The sequence below is a fragment of the Oncorhynchus mykiss genome, chromosome 6 (assembly GCF_057628025.1).
Source record: "Oncorhynchus mykiss isolate SJ-2025 chromosome 6, ASM5762802v1, whole genome shotgun sequence".
Taxonomy (NCBI): Eukaryota; Metazoa; Chordata; class Actinopteri; order Salmoniformes; family Salmonidae; genus Oncorhynchus; species Oncorhynchus mykiss.
The window spans coordinates 294223-313509 of record NC_143027.1 but is presented as its reverse complement, the minus strand read 5'-3'; the positions used below and the strand labels follow the sequence as shown (position 1 = coordinate 313509).

At 44.6% G+C, this 19287-nt stretch overlaps 1 protein-coding gene across 9 annotated transcripts in view; it reads right to left on the bottom strand.

The window, feature by feature from the left end:
- The window catches only part of LOC110525129 (electrogenic sodium bicarbonate cotransporter 1), a 375195-nt gene that overhangs the window by 161724 nt on the left and 194184 nt on the right, over nucleotides 1-19287 (bottom strand). For 8 of the 9 annotated variants that reach the window (XM_036979187.2, XM_090239263.1, XM_090239262.1 and 5 more), the window contains one exon: nucleotides 17824-17959. In XM_036979187.2, the coding sequence (XP_036835082.1) occupies nucleotides 17824-17959 (136 nt within the window). Of the gene's footprint in view, nucleotides 1-17823; nucleotides 18540-19287 lie in introns of those variants that run through there. The other variant, XM_090239261.1, reaches the window with a different exon arrangement.

The following is a 19287-nucleotide window of genomic DNA, read 5'->3' as shown; positions in this document are numbered from 1 at the left end:
TGTAATGGTACAACCACTCTACGCTTGCACACTGTAAAAGGGAGGGTCTGAGTTTGTCATGCTTTCAGTCAGGTCACTGGAAAACAAACTGTCTGTTGGTTAAGCCTCAAACTCTACTCAGCAAACTGGATGCCATCTATCACAGTGCCATCCGTTTTGTCACCAAAGCCCCATATACCAGCCACCACTACGACCTGCATGTTCTCGTCGGCTGGCCCTCGCTACATATTTGGCGCCAGACCCACTGGCTCCAAGTCATATTTAAGTCTTTGCTAGGTAAAGCTCTGCCTTATCTCAGCTCCCTGGTCACGATAACAACACCCACCTGTAGCACGCGCTCCAGCAGGTATATCTCACTGGTCATCCCCAAAGCCAACACCTACTTTGGCTGCCTTTCCTTCCAGTTCTCTGCTGCCAATGACTGGAACGAGTTGCTGAAGTTGACTTACAGTATATCTCCCTCACTAACTTTAAACATCAGCTATCTGTGCAGCTAACCGATCGCTGCAGCTGTACACAGCCCATATGTAAATCGCCCATCCAATCTCCATAACTCATCCCCATAGTTTGTATTACATGTTTTGCTATTTTGCACACCAGTATTTCTACTTGCACCTACTCATCTGCTCATTTATCAATCCAGTGTTAATCTGTTAAATTGTAATTATTTTGCTACTATGGCCTATGTATTGCCTTAACCCCTCACTCCATTTGCACACACTGTATATAGACTTTTTTCTATTGTGTTATTGACTGTACGTTTGTTTATTCCATGTAACTCTGTGTTGTTGTTTGTGTTGCGCTGCTTTGCTTTATCTTGGCCAGGTCACAGTTGTAAATGAGAACTTGTTCTCAACTGGCCTACCTGGTTAAATAAAATAATATATAAAACATGACTAGTCTGACATGTTGACAGAGTGAAGAAATGCCCAGAAAATAGGGACAGTCAAACTCAACCAGGCTGTCACACTCCTTGCTAAACTCCTTGCTAAACAACAGCATCTAGTATGGGGAGGCTTCCCAACAATGTGCCATTGTCTCCAGGGAGCACTATTGTGGATCGAACCCACTTCATCCAAGACCATGCCACAAAACATCATGGTGGGCCGAGTCATCACAGCCATGTGGGGTAACAGGTGGGTGCCCATGAAAGTCACTACCTATTGCACAAACCTATCACTCTGAAGAGAAAGTGCAAGCTGGCTGATGTGTCTACCTTTCTGGAGGACTTCACCGTTTTCCAAGGCTCCTGCAAGATGGAATAGGGAACTCTAGGGACACAGCCCATCACAACCTGCTCCATGGATTTGAAGCAGAGACTGCTAGATGTAGCGTTGGGAGAGGTTGACATTAACCCTGTAAAGTTGGTCAAGCAACAAGAGCGGGATTAGTTTAGTTACTTATTAACTACAATGATGTGTTCTCCAAGAGCTCTCCGGGTTGTGGCAAAGGCAAAGGCTTTGAGCATCGAATTCGGCTCACAGATGACAGACCATTTTGCCTACCATATCAGAGGGTTCCTTCCGCCTGCCGACTACCAGAAACTACAAAAAGTATTGACGGAAATGGAAGAAAAGGAAATAATCAGGGAATCCATCAGCGAATACGCGTCCACTCTAGTAATGGTGTTAAAGAAAGACGATGGGCTCCGTCTATGTAAAGATTTCAGATGGCTAAATGCAAGACACTCAAAGATGCACACCCACTTCCACACTAATCTGATTGTTTTGCAGCCCTAGGGGGCAACACCTACATCAGTACGATGGACTTGACATCAGGCTTTTACAACAGGTGGATGGATAAAGGTGGTGGATAAAAAGTATACAGCCTTCACTACCCCACTGGGTCTGCATGAATACAATTGAATGCCGCAGGGCCTATGCAATAGTGCATTTTCATTTTTGAGGATGATGCTCAGCATTCTTTGGGATCTTAACTTCAGTAGCCTGCTGTGTTACGTAGACGACCTCCTAGTGTTGGATAGATTAAAGCTGGTGTTCCAGAGACTAAGACAACCTGAATCTGAGCCCAAAGAAATGCATATTCCTGCGGAAGTCGTGAGATTTTTGGGTCATGTCATTAATGATGATGGGATGGCTGTGGATCCAACAAAGGTGGATGTGAAATCAAAGATGAAGGATCTAATGGAGAAAGATCTGTGCATGCCCTAAGTACGAAGGATGCCCTAAGTACGAAGGGTCAAATCCTTCCTAGGAATTATATTCTACAATCAACATTTAATTTCAAACTGTTCTGCTATTGCCAAGCCACTCTTCCTGCGCACACACTCACGTTTTTGGCCTTGAAATGTACTGTGTGTGAACATTTTAGCCACTGGCTCAAGGGACATTCATTTTCAGTTTGATCTGATAATAATCTCCTCATGTACATAATGACTAAACCAAAACCCGACGCCTGCGAGCAACGCTGGGTAGCTACATTGACTCCCTGTGAACAATGCTGGGTAGCTACATTGGCTCCCTGTGAGCAATGCTGGGTAGCTACATTGACTCCCTAATCATTCGATCTAAAGCATATCGAAGGGACAAAGAACATTGTGGCTGACGCTCTCAGTAGGGACCCATTTGCCAAGTTAGTTAGTCACAGGTTGATCAGTGAGAACTATGGCAGTTTGCTTGCTGAAGCCGATGCTATAGGAGAAGATGGGAATCGAGATGTGTTTCGCTTGAAGGTCCAGAGTCACATCGTGAAAAAACTAGTTGGGAAAATCTCTGGAAATCAGTCCGACAGCTGTCCTTTAACCTGTGTCTCTGCAGTAGTGAAAGCGATCTGTGAAGTCTATAAATAGTGAGATGTAGCGACTGAAGCTCGAGCAGTTCAGTTAGTGCAGTCTGCGCAACAACTCATATCTCCAGGCCAAGACTTCCTTCCTGCGATGTCTTTCGAGGAGCTTCAGCGGAGCCAAGAACTTGATCCTACAATTTCAAGGGCTATCCTGTTTGTCAAACGCAAAATACGGCCTTCAAGACGAGAGAGGGATGGATTTAATTCACAAAGCCTTGCACACATCAAGCAGTGGGAAAAGCTCAGGGTCCAAGATGGAGTGCTTTACAGGGTGACAAATGACCCTTTGAGCAAACAAAAGACACATCAGTATGTGCTGCCCAAAAGTATGAAGGATAAAGCATTGAGTGGTGTGCATGACCTTGCTGGCCACCAAGGTCAAGCTAGAACTCTTAATTTGGCAAGGCAACATTTATTCTGGCCCAAGATGGAGCATTATGTGAAGGAGTATGACAAGTGCTGTCGGAGATGCATCCTGGCTACGTCTCCTGAGCCGTCTGCTCGAGCTCGCCTTGAAAGCATCAAAACACTTATAGAGTTAGTATGTCTCTACCTTTGGAGTTCTGAGGACAACAAGCAGCGCTCAGTGGATGTACAGTGGTTCTTATTTTAAAAGTTAAGAATTTATGGTGCTATTCTATCATTGCACCACACTACCTTCGAGGGGGAGTTAGAACACTGATCTATCGTTAGTCTAAACTGTGGCAATTAATGGAGGTGTTTTCAGTCTGAGAGTCTCTCCTCTGGCACAATTGTCCTGCATCAGGCAACAACAACAACTGTCAGTGGTCCTAGAGTTGAGATAACTTTTTTTTATTTAAACAGGCAAGTCAGTTAATTTCATATGGCTGCAGGGGCAGTATTGAGTAGCTTGGATGAAAAGGTGCCCATTGTAAACAGCCAGCTCCTCAGTCTCAGTTGCTAATATATGCATATTATTATTAGTATTGGATAGAAAACACTAAAGTTTCCAAAACTGTCAAAATATTGTCTGTGAGCATAACAGAACTGATATTGCAGGTGAAACCCTGAGGAAAATTTAAACAGGAAGTGGCTTCTATTTTGAAAGCTCCATGTCCCATAGCTTCCCTTTCTGGATTTAAAGGGATATGAAACAGATTCCTTTTCCTATCGCTTCCTCAAGGTGTCAACAGTCTTCAGACATAGTTTCAGGCTTTTATTTTGAAAAAATTAGCCAGAACGATAACATCGCGTCAAGTGGTCACATGAGTTTTGCTTGCGCAACAGAATTCGGACAGCCATTTCCTTTCCCTCTCCTACTGTGAAAGACATTTGCGGTTGATATATTATCGATTATATATTTTTAAAACAACCTGAGGATTGATTATAAAAAAACGACATAATGTAAACTATTTGGAATTTTCATCTGCGTTGTCTTGACCGCTCTTTCCTGTCGATTTCTGAACATAACGCGACAAACAAACTGAGGAATTTTGGATAAAACAATCATCTTTATGGAACAAACGGAACATTTGTTGTGTAACTGGGAGTCTCGTGAGTGAAAACATCCGAAGATCATCAAAGGTAAACTATTAATTTGATTGCTTTTCTGATTTTCGTGACCGAGCTAACTGATCCTAAATGTACTTAATGTTTTATCGTGTGATCGATAAACTTACACAAACGCTTGGATTGCTTTCGCTGTAAAGCATAATATCAAAATCAAACACGACAGGTGGATTAACAAAAGGCTAAACTGTGTTTTCCTATATTGCACTTGTGATTTCATGAATTTATAGTAATATTTATTGTATGTAGCGCTATGCTATTCAGCGGTTGTTGATGACACTTATCTCGATAGAGGGATTGCAGCCATAACAGGTTTTAACCTGTCTAAGATATTGGTTCCCAATTGGGGATCAACCCTCCCACGTTCAGCTGAAACGGTGGCGCATGGAACGCAAAAATATTCTTACAAATATTTAACCTCCACACATTAACAAGTCCAATAGCTCAAATGAAAGATAAACACCTTGTTCATCTAGCCAGCAAGTCAGATTTCTAAAATGTTTTACGGCGAAAACATAGCACATATATATGTAAAACCACCACCAGACACAGCTCATTTGAATAGCCAAAACATGCAATCAACACAAACGCAGGATTAAAAAATAAATCGCTCACTAACCTTTTGAAAATCTTCATCAGATGACAGTAATATGACATGTTACACAGTACATATATTTTTTTCAATAATATGCCATTTATATCCATAAATGTCCATTTACAGTGAGTTCACGTTCAGAAATTACTCAAAAATGCCCGCAGGAAATCTATGTAGCGCGGCAAGATAACGTAAATAGACATCATAAACTTTGACTAAATATACATGTTCTACATATAGTTAGAAAGATACACTGCTTCTTTATGCAACCGCTGTGTTAGATTTATTTTTAACGTTACAGAAATCGCACACTATTCCATATGCTGAGACAGCGCTCAGTTCCAAGCTACATTTCTACGTAATGTTGGAGTCAACAGAAACACAGATTTAAGCATAAATATTCCCTTACCTTCGATGGTCTTCGTTCAGAATGTTCTGGAAGGTTTCATACTTACCCAATACATCCGTTGGTTTCAAGTCTTGCGTCTTTGTATTAGCTACTGCTAATAACATCAGCTGAAATGCACCCAAAACGTCCTCTGGTCCGGAAAAGTTGCGCATCAAAACTTCAAAATTACATATTATATGTTGACTAAACAGGTCAAACTAAGTGCAGAAGCAAGCTTTATGATGTTTTAGACACGCAAAACAAACTTCAATTCAATCGGCCATCGTCTGCCCTTCTCTTGAGTGCTGGAACAAAGGAATGGCTGGGACCAATTCGCGCCCATACGCACAGCCTATTCTCTCGTGGCACGCACTAGTTTCACTCCCATAGGGTCAATTCTCGCGGGATTTGAACGATTCAAAGCTCTACTGAAAGAGGACATCTAGCGGAAGAGATAGAAAGTGTCCATAACTGGTTGGGAAGGGTGGGGGCCATGACGTCAAAGTTGCTCCAACTTTCATGGCCACAAAAACTAGTTTGGAAGAATGCCTGCCCTGTGAGTTCTGCTATACTTACAGACATAATTCCAACGGTTTTAGAATCTTTAGAGTGTTTTCTATCCAATAATAATTTTTATTTGCATATATTAGCAATTTTTGACAGATTTTTTTTCCAGTTTACTAGGGGTACCCAATCTCTCCAAAGGGGGCGTATGTCTGCCATATCCTTAACAGGTTTTAAGAACAAATTCTTATTTACAATGAGTGCCTAGGAACAGTGGGTTAACTGCCTTGTTCAGGGGCAGAACGACATGTTTACCATGTCAGCTCAGGGATTTTATCTAGCAACCTGTCATGTACTGTCATGTTGTGTCTTGTCTCTGTCCTTTCCCTTCACCCTGTCTCCCTCTGCTGGTCGTTGTTAGGTTACCTTTTCTCCCCCTCTTTCCCCCAGCTGTGCCTTGTCTCCTCCTAACCACCTCGTCACCCCTTTTCCCACCTGTTCCCTTTTTCCCTCTGATTAGGTCCCTATATCTCTCTCTGTTTCTGCTCCTGTCCTTGTCGGATTCTTGTTTGTTGTGTTTCATGCCTGAACCAGACTGTCGTCATGTTTGCTGTAACCTTGTCTTGTCCTGTCGGAATCTGCCGGTCCGTCTGAGCCTACTTATGTTTGGTAATTAAAGAAGCTCTGTTTAAGTTAATTCGCTTTTGGGTCCTCATTCACGCACCGTAACAGAAGAATCCGACCAAGAATGGACCCAGCGACTTCGGATCCTCTCCACTCAGCCGTCGGGATCCAGGGAGCGATGCTAGGCAGACACGATCAGGAATTGTCTGCTGCTCGACATGCCGTTGAGACCCTGGCCACCCAAGTCTCCAACCTCACAGAACAGGTTCACCATCTCCGCCTCGATCCACCGGCCACTTCCAGGGCTTTCGAATCTCCGGAGCCCAGAATCAATAACCCGCCGTGTTACTCTGGGGAGCCCACTGAATGCCGCTCGTTCCTCACCCAGTGTGATATTGTGTTTTCTCTCCAGCCCTACACTTTCTCCAGGAGCACTGCTCGTGTCGCCTACGTCATATCTCTCCTTATTGGACGGGCTCGTGAGTGGGGCACGGCAATCTGGGAGGCAAGGGCTGAGTGTACTAACCAGTATCAGGACTTTAAGGAGGAGATGATACGGGTTTTTGATCGATCTGTTTTTGGGGAGGAGGCTTCCAGGGCCCTGTCTTCCCTATGTCAAGGTAATCGATCCATAACAGACTACTCTATTGAGTTTCGCACTCTTGCTGCCTCCAGTGGCTGGAACGAGCCGGCTTTGCTCGCTCGTTTTCTGGAGGGTCTCCGCGCAGAGGTAAAGGATGAGATTCTCTCCCGGGAGGTTCCTTCCAGCGTGGATTCCTTGATTGAACTCGCTATTCGCATTGAGCGACGGGTTGATCTTCGTCACCGAGCTCGTGGAAAGGAGCTCGCGTTCTCTGTTGCCCCCCTCTCCGCATCACTACCATCTTCCTCTGCCGGCTCGGGTGCTGAGCCCATGCAGCTGGGAGGTATCCGCATCTCGACTAAGGAGAGGGAACGGAGAATCACCAACCGCCTCTGTCTCTATTGCGGTTCCGCTGGTCATTTTGTCACTTCATGTCCAGTAAAAGGCCAGAGCTCATCAGTAAGCGGAGGGCTACTGGTGAGCGCTACTACTCCTGTCTCTCCTTCAAGATCCTGCACTACCTTGTCGGTCCATCTACGCTGGACCGGTTCGTCAGCTTCCTGCAGTGCCTTAATAGACTCTGGGGCGGAGGGCTGTTTTATGGACGAGACCTGGGCTCGGGAACATGACATTCCTCTCAGACAGTTAAAGGAGCCCACGGCCTTGTTCGCCCTGGATGGTAGTCCTCTCCCCAGGATTCAGCGTGAGACGCTACCTTTAACCCTCACTGTTTCTGGTAATCATAGTGAAACCATTTCTTTTTTAATTTTTCGTTCACCTTTTACACCTGTTGTTTTGGGCCATCCCTGGCTAGTTTGTCATAATCCTTCCATTAATTGGTCTAGTAATTCTATCCTCTCCTGGAACGTCTCTTGTCATGTGAAATGTTTAATGTCTGCTATCCCTCCTGTTTCCTCTGTCTCTTCTTCACAGGAGGAGCCTGGTGATTTGACAGGGGTGCCGGAGGAATATCACGATCTGCGCACGGTGTTCAGTCGGTCCAGGGCCACCTCTCTTCCTCCACACCGGTCGTATGATTGTAGTATTGATCTCTTTCCGGGAACCACCCCCCCCCCGGGGTAGACTATACTCTCTGTCGGCTCCCGAACGTAAGGCTCTCGAAGATTATTTGTCTGTAGCTCTTGACGCCGGTACCATAGTCCCCTCCTCCTCTCCCGCCGGAGCGGGGTTTTTTTTTGTCAAGAAGAAGGACGGGTCTCTGCGCCCCTGCATAGATTATCGAGGGCTGAATGACATAACAGTGAAGAATCGTTATCCGCTTCCTCTTATGTCTTCAGCCTTCGAGATCCTGCAGGGAGCCAGGTTTTTCACTAAGTTGGACCTTCGTAACGCTTACCATCTCGTGCGCATCAGGGAGGGGGACGAGTGGAAGACGGCGTTTAACACTCCGTTAGGGCACTTTGAATACCGGGTTCTTCCTTTCGGCCTCGCTAACGCTCCAGCTGTCTTTCAGGCATTAGTCAATGATGTCCTGAGAGACATCCTGAACATCTTTGTTTTCGTTTACCTTGACGATATCCTGATTTTTTCACCGTCACTCCAGATTCATGTTCAGCACGTTCGACGTGTCCTCCAGCGCCTTTTAGAGAATTGTCTTTTTGTGAAGGCTGAGAAGTGCACTTTTCATGCCTCCTCCGTCACATTTCTCGGTTCTGTTATTTCCGCTGAAGGCATTAAGATGGATCCCGCTAAGGTCCAAGCTGTCATTGATTGGCCCGTCCCTAAGTCACGCGTCGAGCTGCAGCGCTTTCTCGGCTTCGCGAACTTCTATCGTCGTTTCATCCGTAATTTCGGTCAGGTGGCAGCTCCTCTCACAGCCCTTACTTCTGTCAAGACGTGCTTTAAGTGGTCCGTTTCCGCCCAGGGAGCTTTTGATCTCCTCAAGAATCGTTTTACATCCGCTCCTATCCTTGTTACACCTGACGTCTCTAGACAGTTCGTTGTCGAGGTTGACGCGTCAGAGGTGGGCGTGGGAGCCATTCTTTCTCAGCGCTCCCTCTCTGACGACAAGGTCCACCCATGCGCGTATTTTTCTCATCGCCTGTCGCCGTCGGAACGTAACTATGATGTGGGTAACCGCGAACTGCTCGCCATCCGGTTAGCCCTAGGCGAATGGCGACAGTGGTTGGAGGGGGCGACCGTTCCTTTTGTCGTTTGGACTGACCATAGGAACCTTGAGTACATCCGTTCTGCCAAACGACTTAATGCGCGTCAGGCGCGTTGGGTGCTGTTTTTCGCTCGTTTCGAGTTCGTGATTTCTTATCGTCCGGGCTCTAAGAACACCAAGCCTGATGCTTTGTCTCGTCTCTTCAGTTCTTCAGTAGCCTCCACTGACCCCGAGGGGATTCTCCCTGAGGGGCGTGTTGTCGGGTTGACTGTCTGGGGAATTGAGAGGCAGGTAAAGCAAGCGCTCACTCACACTCCGTCGCCGCGCGCTTGTCCTAGGAACCTTCTTTTCGTTCCCGTTCCTACTCGTCTGGCCGTTCTTCAGTGGGCTCACTCTGCCAAGTTAGCCGGCCACCCTGGCGTTCGGGGTACGCTTGCTTCCATTCGCCAGCGTTTTTGGTGGCCCACCCGGGAGCATGACACGCGTCGTTTCGTGGCTGCTTGTTCGGTCTGCGCGCAGACTAAGTCCGGTAACTCTCCTCCTGCCGGCCTTTTCAGGCCGCTTCCTATTCCCTCTCGACCGTGGTCTCACATCGCCTTAGATTTTGTCACCGGACTGCCTTCGTCAGCGGGGAAGACTGTTATTCTTACGGTTGTCGATAGGTTCTCTAAGGCGGCTCATTTCATTCCCCTTGCTAAGCTTCCTTCTGCTAAAGAGACGGCACAAATCATCATCGAGAATGTTTTCAGAATTCATGGCCTTCCGTCAGACGTCGTTTCGGACAGAGGTCCGCAATTCACGTCTCAATTTTGGAGGGAGTTTTGCCGTTTGATTGGGGCTTCCGTCAGTCTCTCTTCCGGCTTTCACCCCCAGTCTAACGGTCAAGCAGAACGGGCCAATCAGACTATTGGTCGCATCTTACGCAGTCTTTCTTTTCGCAACCCTGCGTCTTGGTCAGAACAGCTCCCCTGGGCAGAATACGCCCACAACTCGCTTCCTTCGTCTGCGACCGGGCAATCTCCTTTTCAGAGTAGCCTCGGGTACCAGCCTCCGCTGTTCTCATCTCAGTTCGCCGAGTCCAGCGTCCCCTCCGCTCAGGCTTTTGTCCAACGTTGCGAGCGCACCTGGAAGAGGGTCAGGTCTGCACTTTGCCGTTATAGGACGCAGACTGTGAGGGCTGCTAATAAGCGTAGAACTAAGAGTCCTAGATATTGTCGCGGTCAGAGAGTTTGGCTCTCCACTCAGAACCTTCCCCTTAAGACGGCTTCTCGCAAGTTGACCCCGCGGTTCATTGGTCCATTCCGTATTTCTCGGGTCATTAATCCTGTCGCAGTTCGACTTCTTCTTCCGCGATACCTTCGTCGCGTCCACCCGGTCTTCCATGTCTCCTGCATCAAGCCCGTCCTTCGCGCCCCCGCTCGTCTTCCCCCCCCCCCCCCCATCCTTGTCGAGGGCGCACCCATCTACAGGGTCCGTAGAATTTTGGACATGCGTCCTCGGGGCCGTGGTCACCAGTACCTCGTAGATTGGGATTGGTACGGTCCTGAGGAGAGGAGTTGGGTTCCCTCTCGGGACGTGCTGGACCGTGCGCTGATCGAGGATTTCCTCCGTTGCTGCCAGGTTTCCTCCTCGAGTGCGCCAGGAGGCGCTCGGTGAGTGGGGGGGTACTGTCATGTACTGTCATGTTGTGTCTTGTCTCTGTCCTTTCCCTTCACCCTGTCTCCCTCTGCTGGTCGTTGTTAGGTTACCTTTTCTCCCCCTCTTTCCCCCAGCTGTGCCTTGTCTCCTCCTAACCACCTCGTCACCCCTTTTCCCACCTGTTCCCTTTTTCCCTCTGATTAGGTCCCTATATCTCTCTCTGTTTCTGCTCCTGTCCTTGTCGGATTCTTGTTTGTTGTGTTTCATGCCTGAACCAGACTGTCGTCATGTTTGCTGTAACCTTGTCTTGTCCTGTCGGAATCTGCCGGTCCGTCTGAGCCTACTTATGTTTGGTAATTAAAGAAGCTCTGTTTAAGTTAATTCGCTTTTGGGTCCTCATTCACGCACCGTAACACAACCTTTCGGTTACTGGCCTAACGCTCTAACCACTAGGCTACCTGCAACCTTGGGTAAATACAAGTGGGGGAATTTCATTTGACATGTGGACTGACGATTTTCCCAAAAATAGGCAAGGTGGGCTTTTGGTTTCTCCCCTCTAAAAACAGAAATAAATCATTCTAAATAACAAACTGGCTTTATTTACAAATTAGTAAGAATGTCTCACCCCAAGTTCATGAATGGCCTTTTTCCCTTTATTCAGATTTCAATCACTCAGTTTCGGTTATTTGAAACAAAATCATCTCCAAAATATCGCTACTTTTTAAACAAAGCAATTATTATTAACCCTGCATTATAATTATATAAAAGCCCCTTAGATATTCTCACAGATCAGATTTGCCCTAATGAAAAATGCCTCTTAGATATTCATTTAGAATCCTCCATTTCTCTAAATGTAATTATTGGCGGAGAGTCACGTCACTGGTGGAGAGTCATTGGCGAAGTTGGGCGAGGAATGAGATGGAGTCACAATCCATGCAAACATGCAGATGATTATTTCATCTACATTTCAGTTGCACCAAGTTTGGGTTTAAATCAGGAGACCTTCATGCTTCCCTTAATAAAATAATGATAAAAATACTCTTTCAAAATGCAGATGTTTATTTCCACCATCAGCAGGACAATAGGGAATACATATCACTGAATGACAGAGCTAGGGACTAGTCTTGATAAATCAGTCAGATTTTTATTTGGAAATGTTAGGATAATTTTGCTCTTCACTTGCAGTCACGTTTTTTAACTGTCTGACTGATTAGAATGGTGTTGATTGCCTTTGACGATCGCTTATCATCTTCAACCGTCAGTGAGTCCATCTTACCGAGTCTACCAAATGCATTGTTTTAAGTACTCTAAAACCAGATTTGCCCCAACAAAAAAATGCATAAACCCCTACAAATATATTAATTTATTACTAACCCTGCATTACTATTGTAATGCAGATGTTTATTTAATTATGGATCCATAATTAATTACTATGGGAATAAATATCCCTGAATGATATGTGGTCAACTATTTCAGCACCGTTTTTCGCCGCTCTAAAACAAGCATAGGGACTGGTATTGATAAATCAATGAGATTTTTATTTTCACTGAATCTCTGTTTGGGTATTGGTTAGCCTACAATTAGGGTGTGGAAATGTTAGGATTATTTTGCTCTTAGTACAGTAGCTACTCCCGACTGGTTACGTTGTACAGCACCACATTTTCCAGAAAAATGGGGGTTTAGAAACACCATAACATTAATCAAATTAATTAAGCTACATTTCTTAACCTCTCTAGGGTATGTGGGACGGTTGCATCCCATCTGGCCAACATCCAGTGAGACTGCAGAGCGCCAAATTCAAATACAGAAATACTCCGAAAACAAAACATATTTTACATAGGTTTAAAGATGAACTTCTTGTGAATCCAACCACGGTGTCAAATGTAAAAAATGCTTTACGGCGAAATCATACCTTACGATTATTTGAGAACATAGCCAGGTTGACAAATTATTACAACCAGTAACCAGCCAAGCAGAAGCGTTACAAAACTCCGAAAAATAGATACAATTAATCCCTTAATCCCTCGCGCATTTTCTTCTGTAATCCACAGGCTCAAACGCAGTCAAAACAGCCAGACAAAAAAATCCAAATTGTATCTGTAAAGTTCATAGAAACATGTCAAATGAGGTTTATATTCAATCCGCAGGTTGTTTTTAGCCTAAATGATCTATAATATTTAAACCGGACAATAACGTTGTCATTATAAAAGGTAAACAAGAAATGCACTCTCTCAGGATTGCGCATGAAAAAGCTCTGTAACACATCAGGGTCCACTCATTCAGACTGGTCTTAATCCCTCATTTATTAGAATACAAGCCTGAAACAATTTCTAAAGACTGTTGACATCTAGTGGAAGGCATAGGAACTGCAAATTGAGTCCTAAATCAATGGATACTGTAATGGCATTGAATAAAAAACTACAAAACAAAAACAAACAAAAAACTTCCTTTCTGTTCTGTTATACTCACAGACAGTATTTTAACAGTTTTGGAAACTTTAGAGTGTTTTCTGTCCAAATCTACCAGTTATATGCATATCCTATCTTCTGGGCCCGAGTAGCAGGCGGTTTAATTTGGGCATGCTTTTCATCCAAAATTCCGAATGCTGGCCCCTACCCTAGAGAGGTTAAAATCAATCCAGTTTTGTTCTAACAAAAAAAATATTTTGAATTCTGTAGTACAGCCATTATTAAAAAAGTTAAATGCTTCTCAAAGATGCCCTCTGGTGGTCAAACTAGCACTAACTAGCATTAATGGCAACAATGGCTGACACTTAAATAACATGCCATAGAATTCTGCGACAGTCCACAAGGTGTGCTGTAGTACGACGCAACTTTTAAAGGAAGAACCACTCTATTGGTTCTGACAGATCACTTCACCAAATTAGCTCACACCTTTCCATGCACGAATCAAACAGCAAAGTAAGTTGCCAGAAAGGTATTGGACAACGTATTTTGGTTTTATGGATTGGCTGAGCGGATCCACACGGATCAAGGGGCCAATTTTGAAAGCAAGCTAATCGCAGAACTTCAAGCTCTCTTGTGTCGCCAAGTCACACACAATTGCGTACCATCCCATGGGGAATGGAGGAACAGAAATGTTCAATTGAACTCTGGGAAATATGCTTTGCTCACTGCCTCTAAAAGCTAAAGAGAAATGGCCGCAGCAGATACAAAGCCTAACGTTTGCCTACAATGCTACTGTACATGAGACCACTGGCTATGCACCATTTCAGCTCATATTTGGTCCCGTTACGAGCCTTCCTGTTGATGTAATGTTCAAGCAAGTTTTGAGGAATCCTGTGGTTGTTAACTATAGTAGCTACGTCAAAACACTGATGTCCCTTCTCCATGAAGCAGGGAGCATCGCTCAACAGCATACGGTTAAGGAACAACAGAAACAGACCTAATGTTATGACAGAAAAGTCAGAGACAGTCACCTGAACAAAGGAGACAGGGTGATTCTCACTAACAAAGGAGACAGGGTGATTCTCACTAACAAAGGAGAAAGGGTGATTCTCACTAACAAAGGAGAAAGGGTGATTCTCACTAACAAAGGAGAAAGGGTGATTCTCACTAACAAAGGAGAAAGGGTGATTCTCACTAACAAAGGAGAAAAGGTGATTCTCACTAACAAAGGAGACAGGGTGATTCTCACTAACAAAGGAGAAAGGGTTATTCTCACTAACAAAGGAGGCAGGGTGATTCTCATTAACAAAGGAGACAGGGTGATTCTCACTAACAAAGGAGACAGGGTGATTCTCACTAACACAGGAGACAGGGTGATTCTCACTAACAAAGGAGACAGGGTGATTCTCATTAACAAAGGAGACAGGGTGATTCTTGCTTACAAAGGAGAAAGGAGAAAAAGAAAACTTGCAGACTAGTGTGAAGCTAAGGTGTACGCTGTCATTGACAGAAACCTACATACACACATATATAAACTGATGGATGATGAAGGAAACACCAAGGTGGTACATCAGAACCTTCTTCTAGACATCAGCTTTCTGCCGGTAGAAACGCCTATGGATGATTCACGTGATCTCAATCAGAGGGAGCTGTAGATCCAGAGTATGAGGGTCAGAATGGTCCTTTAAGACTCTGATGAAGAGGAAAGCTCTGGAGATATGACCAACTGATTTAGGCTAGTGACCAAGAGTTACAAAGACTGGGTTCAGGTGATTCGCAAGATATGGTCAGAACACACACTGGTAGGGTAGAGAAATCAGTAAATTGTCTTGAGACAATTGCTCAGAGACCATTCACTATTAAGGGTTTAGACTCCAAACTAGGGAAAAAGTCCCAGTCTCTTTTAACTCTGTTTTAAAAAGGGGTTTCTGTATTTCTTCTGTTGTTTTGAGGAATATTAAATGATATGTAGAGGCATATAAGTGATGTGTTTGGGATCATTGTCATGCTGAAAGACCCAGCCACGTTTCATCTTCAATGCCCTTGCTGATTTGTTACTTTGGTCCCAGCTCTCTGCAGGTCATTCACTAGGTCCCCCCATGTGGTTCTGTGATTTTTGCTCACCAATCTTGTGATCATTTTGACCCCACGGGATGAGATCTTGCGTGGAGACCCAGATTGAGGGAGATTATCAGTGGTCTTGTATGTCTTCCATTTCCTAATAATTGCTCCCACAGTTGATTTCTTCAAACCGAGCTGCTTACCTATTGCAGATTCAGTTTTCCCAGCCTGGTGCAGGTCTACAATTTTGTTTCTGGTGTCCTTTGACAGCTCTTTGGTCTTGGCCATAGTGGAGTTTGGAATGTGACTGTTTGAGGTTGTGGACAGGTGTCTTTTATACTGATAACAAGTTCAAACAGGTGCCATTAATACAGGTAACGAGTGGAGGACAGAGGAGCCTCTTAAAGAAGAAGTTACAGGTCTGTGAGAGCCAGAAATCTTGCTTGTTTGTAGGTGAACAAATATTTTTTTTCCACCATAATTTGCAAATAAATTCATTAAAAATCCTACAATGTGATTTTCTGGATTTTTTTCTCTAATTTTGTCTGTCATAGTTGAAGTGTACCTATGATGAAAATTACAGGTCTCTCTCATCTTTTTAAGTGGGATACCTTGCACAATTGGTGGCTGACTAAATACTTTTTTGCCCCACTGTATAGGGCAGGTAATCAAGGAAGTGATGGAGTCCAGGTGAGTGATGACGTGCAGGTGCGTGTAACAATGGTGACAGGTGTGCACCATAACGATTAGCCTGGTGACCGAGAAGCCGGAGAGGGAGCACACGTGACATTATACAGCTCGTTGAGTGCGGTCTTAGTGCCAGCATCAGTTTGTGGTGATAAATAAACGCCATGAATAATATAGATGAGAACTCTCTTGGTAGATAGTGTGGTCTACAGCTTATCATGAGGTATTCTACCTCAGATGAGCAATACCTCAAGACTTCTTTAATATTAGACATCACGCAACAGCAGTTATTGACAAATACACACCCCCGTCACTCGTCTTACCAGACAAAGCTACTTTGTCCTGCCGAAATACGGCGAAGCCAGCCAGCTCTATGTTATCCGTGTCGTTGTTCAGCCAAGTCTCGATGAAACATAAAATATGACCGTTTTTATTGTCCCGTTAGTAGAATAGTCTCGACCGTAGATTATCGAGTTTGTTTTCCAGTGATTGCACGTTGGCCAATAATACAGAGTGTAGTGGTGGTTTACCTACTCATTGGCAAATTCTTACAAGGCACCCTGCCCTCCTCCCCCGTTTTCTTTGTCTTTCCTTCATGCTGATGACGGGGATTTGGGCCTTGTCTCGACAAAGTAGTATGTCCTTCGCTTCGTACTCTTTGTGAAAAAATCTTCGTCCAGTTCGAGGTAAGTAATCACTGTTCTGATGTCCAGATGCTCTTTTCGGTCATAAGAGACGTTAGCAGCAACATTATGTACACAATTATTTAAAAACAATGAGAAAAAACAAACAAAAGAGCACAGTTGGTTAGGGGCCCGTAAAACGGCAGCCCTCCCATCCGGCGACATTATGTGAATTATGCATTGTTGGTTAAGGGCTTGTAAGTAATCATTTCACGGTAAGGTTGAATTTGGCGAATGTGAAAAATAAAAATGTATTTGACTTGATTCCTGTCATCAGGACAAATATCATTATCATTACCAATACCCAGTATACAGCCATAAAATGATTATTAATCCAATCAACAGCGACAGTGTTTATCTACCATCTTGACACCAGTGTGTATCTACCATGTTGACACCAGTGTTTATTTACCATCTTGACACCAGTGTTTATCTACCATCTTGACACCAGATTTTATCTACCATGTTGACACCAGTGTTTATCTACTATGTTGACACCAGTGTTTATCTACCATGTCGACACCAGTGTTTATCTACCATGTTGACTCCAGTGTTTATCTACCATGTTGACACCAGTGTTTATCTACCATGTTGACACCAGTGTTTATCTACCATGTTGACACCAGTGTTTATCTACCATGTTGACACCAGTGTTTATCTACCATGTTGACTCCAGTGTTTATCTACCATGTTGACTCCAGTGTTTATCTACCATGTTGACACCAGTGTTTATCTGGCATGTTGACACATGTTGACACATAAACACTGGTGTCAACATGGTAGATAAACACTGGTGTCAAGATGGTATATACACACTGGTTTCAACATGGTAGATAAACACTGCTGTCAACATGGTAGATAAACACTGCTGTCAACATGGTAGACCAGTGTTTATCTACCATCTTGACAGCAGTGTTTATCTACCATGTTGACACCAGTGTCCATCTGGCATGTTGGAACCAGCCTGTATCTGGCAGAGGCCCAACACCACCCAAAACTTAGGAATTTATTACTCATCTTTTTAGGTGTCCAATTACTGAATTGTATTAACTTTAAAAAAGAAACTCAATATACTATGCTTTACTTTGAATCGTTAAATGTTATATTGAATACATCTAATGAAGGTTATGGGCTATAAGACATCCTACCTGACTATTATTTAGGTTAGGGTTAGAGTTAGACATCCTACCTGGCTGTCTCCTTCCACTCCATCTCCTGCCCATCCACAGAGAGCAGCTCATCCAGCTCAGTGAAGAGTTGAGGTGGTGACGGTCCATCATCATCCTCTCCCAGCATAATGCGGATCCTCTCGCCTGCTGGAGAGACTGGAGAGAAAGGGAAGATACTACGGCTTAAAGGCTGCTGCCCATCCAGGTTGGTTTTTCTTTCATCTCCTAACCCATTCATCTTGGCCCCTGGGGCCAGCTGGCCAACTCTGACCACTTGAGGTGGAGGTGGAGGAATCCTAACAAGAACCTCATCCCTCTCCTCATTCCAGTCCTCATCCCTCTCTCCATCCCTCTCTTTCTCCTTCTCTCCATCCCTCTCTTTCTCCTTCTCTCCATCCCTCTCTTTCTCCTTCTCTCCATCCCTCTCTTTCTCCTTCTCTCCATCCCTTTCCTTCTCCTTCTCTTCGTGGTTGTTGTTGTTGTTCTCAGACATCTCTGTAACGTTTCACACCCAACTGTCCAAGGGTAAGGGTTAGCTAACCCAACTGTCCAACAGGTTAGGGTTATCAAACTAGGTCCCAGAAGGAGTGCAGGTGGGAACCATCCACAGATAAATCGACAGCTACACCTCTGTGGGAAAGTTACTGTCGTCTGTCCTCTGTCCCTACTGGAGCTCTCTAAGACCCAGGTAGAGGGAGGGCGAGGGGGTCCCCCAGTCCCCCACAGCCAGCCCCCCTCCCCTCTGTCCCCTCCACAGCTCAAATAGAAACCCTCTCCATTGGTCACCCAGTCAGCCCCCTTACCCCTCCCCTCTGCCCCCTCTCCCACCTAATAGAGTCCATTTTATTGGTCCCACAGCTTGGCATAGTGCCATGAGTCCCTCATTAAGAATTAGGAAATGTTTCACAAACTGCCCATTCTAAACAAGAAAGCTTTGCTTTCTTTCTCCCTTGTTTTCTAATTTGAATATTTAGTCAAGCATCAGTGCCCACATAAAAAAAGACTCTGCAGGATATCAAAAAGACTGAAATATAAATACTACTTTTCAACACTAGCCCTCTTCAGATGTGTTTAACATGGATCACATGACTATAGACACTTACAACAAGTGGTGTCGGTGACAAGTATTGGTAGTCAGAAGTTGAACTGAACAGCCTGTTGATGAAGAGAATAGTGCCTTTCCCATTAGTTCTATGTAGGACACACACACACACGTGCACACAAAATGCACACGCACATGTCATATGGTTGGTTGGTGATAGCTGGTTACCAGTGATCCCTATAGTACTAACATTGCAGTCTCTGGTGGAACACATTGTACATGTTCCATCATTATTAAAATGGTGAATAATGTCTTTCTCTAGGAACACTCTGTGTTGGGAAAGCCGTGCTCCGAGAGAAAGACTCTGTGTTGGGAAAGCCGTGCTCCGAGAGAAAGACTGTGTGTTGGGAAAGCGGTGCTCCTAAAGAAAGACTGTGTGTTG